The sequence below is a fragment of the Verticillium dahliae genome, genomic scaffold, assembly GCF_000150675.1.
Source record: "Verticillium dahliae VdLs.17 supercont1.9 genomic scaffold, whole genome shotgun sequence".
In the NCBI taxonomy this organism is placed as follows: domain Eukaryota; kingdom Fungi; phylum Ascomycota; class Sordariomycetes; order Glomerellales; family Plectosphaerellaceae; genus Verticillium; species Verticillium dahliae.
In genome coordinates, this window is record NW_009276929.1 from 337915 (window position 1) to 340880 (window position 2966).

Consider the following 2966-nt stretch of genomic DNA (forward strand, 5'->3'; position numbering starts at 1 on the left):
GCCCCGAAAACCCATCTGTGATTCATGAACGACGAAACGAAGCCCAAAACCAGTACAAAGATTGTAGTACAGAACTACACAAAATTAGGAAATGGGAAGGAGAAAGAAGTAATAAACTGCCTGGAAGAAACGCCGAGCAACGAATGACCAAAGCATGTGATCAAACGTGATGTAGCTAGATTAGGCGCCATCGCATGCGCGGGGCCGGCGGTTGAAGAAAGCCCCGTAGCGGTTGGTATAAAAGCGCAGCAGTCGCCGAGCTGCCGCGCTCCAGAATCGACGGGTTGCGCGGCAGCGCCCCCGAGTTCGCGGTAAGATGAGAACGCTAGGATCATATCCAGCAGGTAGAAGCAGATGCGCAAAAGTTGGGTAAAAATGTACGATCGCCTGTGCCAGACATGCATGACCGACTTCCGGAAATAGATATCGTCATGCAGATTTCGTCGTGGCCGCTAAAGAGGGTGGGTGGTAAAGGGGGGGATGGGCCAAGAAGCGAATGACCAAGCTTCATTCTCGTCGATTGTCCAAGCAGGAAAAGTGCACCCCAAATGTGGTATATGAAGCTCCCAAACGCCGGACGCAAAAGCCCCCTTCAGAAAAAAGTGTGTCGCTGTCGACGCTTTATGTACTACCAGTCGCAGCAAATTTGTTGTTGTTCATGTCAGTGCGGCTGAGCTCACTGCTGCTGGATGTGGTGCATCGAGTCGGGCGACAGCGAGGAGGGGTCGACGTGGTCAAACTGCACAAGCTGGTTCATGTCGAGCTCAGCCTGGGCCTGATCCACGTGCGAAGGCGAATGGGGGTGCATTGGCAGGTTGATCGTGTGCTTCGAGTACATCTCATTAAGGCTGCCGCCGTCCTCGGACACTGCACAGGAAGCGTCACCGCCACCGTGATGACGGTAAATATCAGCAGACGCCGGCCTGCCCAGCATAGACAGGGGTGGCGACTGCTCGACAATGGAGGGCTCGCCATGGCCATTGAAGGACAGAGGCGAATGCGGCGGCGGGACCATGTTGGAGGGGTTCGCCATCGGCGAGAGGAACGCTCCACCGTATGGCGTGTTGTAGCTCGACGTTGGCAGCGGGCTCGGCTCCGGTCCGGCAAAGTAGCCAGGGCTCGCGAACTCGGACGGAGACGCGGTCGTTGCCGACATGGGATACTGTCTCATGTCCATCCCAAAACCAGCTTGCGTATCTATCCTCAGGTTGGGACCAAGGCCGCTGGGCTGCTGTGGGACAGGAGCGAAAATATTCGGGTTGTGCGGTTGGGGGGCCGCCTCGCCGGGTTGCTGGATGTAGAACGACGGCATCGGCGTCTGGAGCATGGAGAAGTCAACCGCCATGGGCACAGACCTACTACGTTGCCTCTTGTGGCCAGGACCACGCATGCCAGGCTGCAGGTGGTTGATGCCCCAAGACTCCTGGAACTTGCCGACATGTTTTGAGCAAAGTTGGGCTGGGAAGAGGGCGCGCGTAGTGAGACGGGCGCGAGACGGAGAGAGAGTGGTTCTCAAAGAAGGGGTTCGGGTTGTTGCGGTTCATGAAGGCATCGAGTGAAACCAGCTTGGCAAGCTGGCCGCTGAGGACCTTAGGGTTGCCGCCGAGGTGGTGAACCAGACAGTTCGAGGCTTGCTGCTCTTCGGTGAAATCGCCGCACTGGAAGAAACCACTCGTGGCGGGCGTCTGGTCCATGAAGAAATGGGGTGGCCTGTTGAGCTCAATGACGATGCCACTGGGCTTGCTGGGGTCGCCCTCCTGGTTCTCGAGGTACATGTTCTTGATGTAAGCGAAAGGATACTCAATCTTGTACCCGGCCTGATCATTGTTGATGTAGTAGGTCATGGTGCACTTGTCCGGTGAGTAGAAGATGATGAGGTCCATGGTGCTCTGCGAGACCCTCGTCCACTTGCCAATGTTGAGAGACCTGCTGCTGAGATGATGGATCACTGTATGGTCAGCGGTGCGCGCGCAAGCCTAGCGGTGAGCTACTTCGACTTACAGACTTTGCCGTTCTGCTCGTTACCCATCAGCATGCTAGGGCTGTAGGGCAGAAGGCCGGTCCGACCGAGGTATTGTCCACCGAGGCCCTTGCCGGCCTCCATGGCCTGCATGGCGAGGTAGTTGCGCATGGACTCGGGAATGCAGTCGAAATCCTCGCCCGTCTCCAAGCTCTTCTTCGCCATGAGCTTGATCTTGGCTCGCCTAGGAAGTGGATGTTAGGCTGGCTGAACTCACGACGAATAGGGAGGGGGGGCACCCGAGAGGCACATACCTGTTTTGGAACCAGATCTGCACCGACCTCTCGGTCATGTCAATCTCTTCAGCAATGCGGTCCCTGACCTGAGCCGTGGGCGTGGGGTTCTTGTTAAACTCCATCTCCAGGGTGCCAAGTTGGTCTTGAGTGGCGCGCTGACGCTTCTGATTCTTCTGCTGCTGTGTAAGGGTGCTCTTGCGCGGAGGGCGCCTGGACTGGCTTGGCTGGCCGTTGCTGGCCGTCGAGGTCGAGGGCGACGGCGTTGAGTTCATCTTGACATTAGAGGCGGAGCCCGGCGTGCCGTGGTTGTCGAGTGACTTGGAGAGGGGCGTGGGGCACGCGGGCGAGTCGGCGAGAGCAGATTGCTCTCGCTTGACCGGAGTGCCGATATCAACAGCCGCCATTGTGGCAGTCTGATGGTGCGAAGGAGTGGATGGAGTTCGCTCCGAAGCGTAGAAAAGTGGGAGGCGCGTTCGGTGGCCTTGCTTTGGGGGAATCGACTCGGTCCAAGACGCGTGTCAATCGTCCCGTCGTGAGGCAATTACGGCGTGTAGGCAGACGGATCAGTGAAGTGCCGTGTCGCCAGGGAAAAGGGTGTTGGATCGAATTGTTTCGTTATGTCGTCGTCGATGATGTCGATGTTGTTGGTTCTGAATAATATAGATGGATGCCGTAAGCTAGGGAAAGTAGTGAAAGTTTGGTAGACTAAG

The 2966-nt window shown here is 56.9% G+C and overlaps 1 protein-coding gene across 1 annotated transcript; it reads right to left on the reverse strand.

Annotated features, from left to right (window-relative positions):
* Nucleotides 1–676: 676 nt before the first annotated feature.
* VDAG_05070 (homeoprotein) lies at nucleotides 677–2660 on the reverse strand (the record flags this gene model as incomplete). The annotated part of the gene is made up of 4 exons (XM_009654806.1): nucleotides 677–1429; nucleotides 1497–1948; nucleotides 2002–2204; nucleotides 2275–2660. 4 exons carry the CDS (start codon nucleotides 2658–2660, stop codon nucleotides 677–679), a joined length of 1794 nt encoding a protein of 597 aa, XP_009653101.1.
* Nucleotides 2661–2966: the final 306 nt, after the last annotated feature.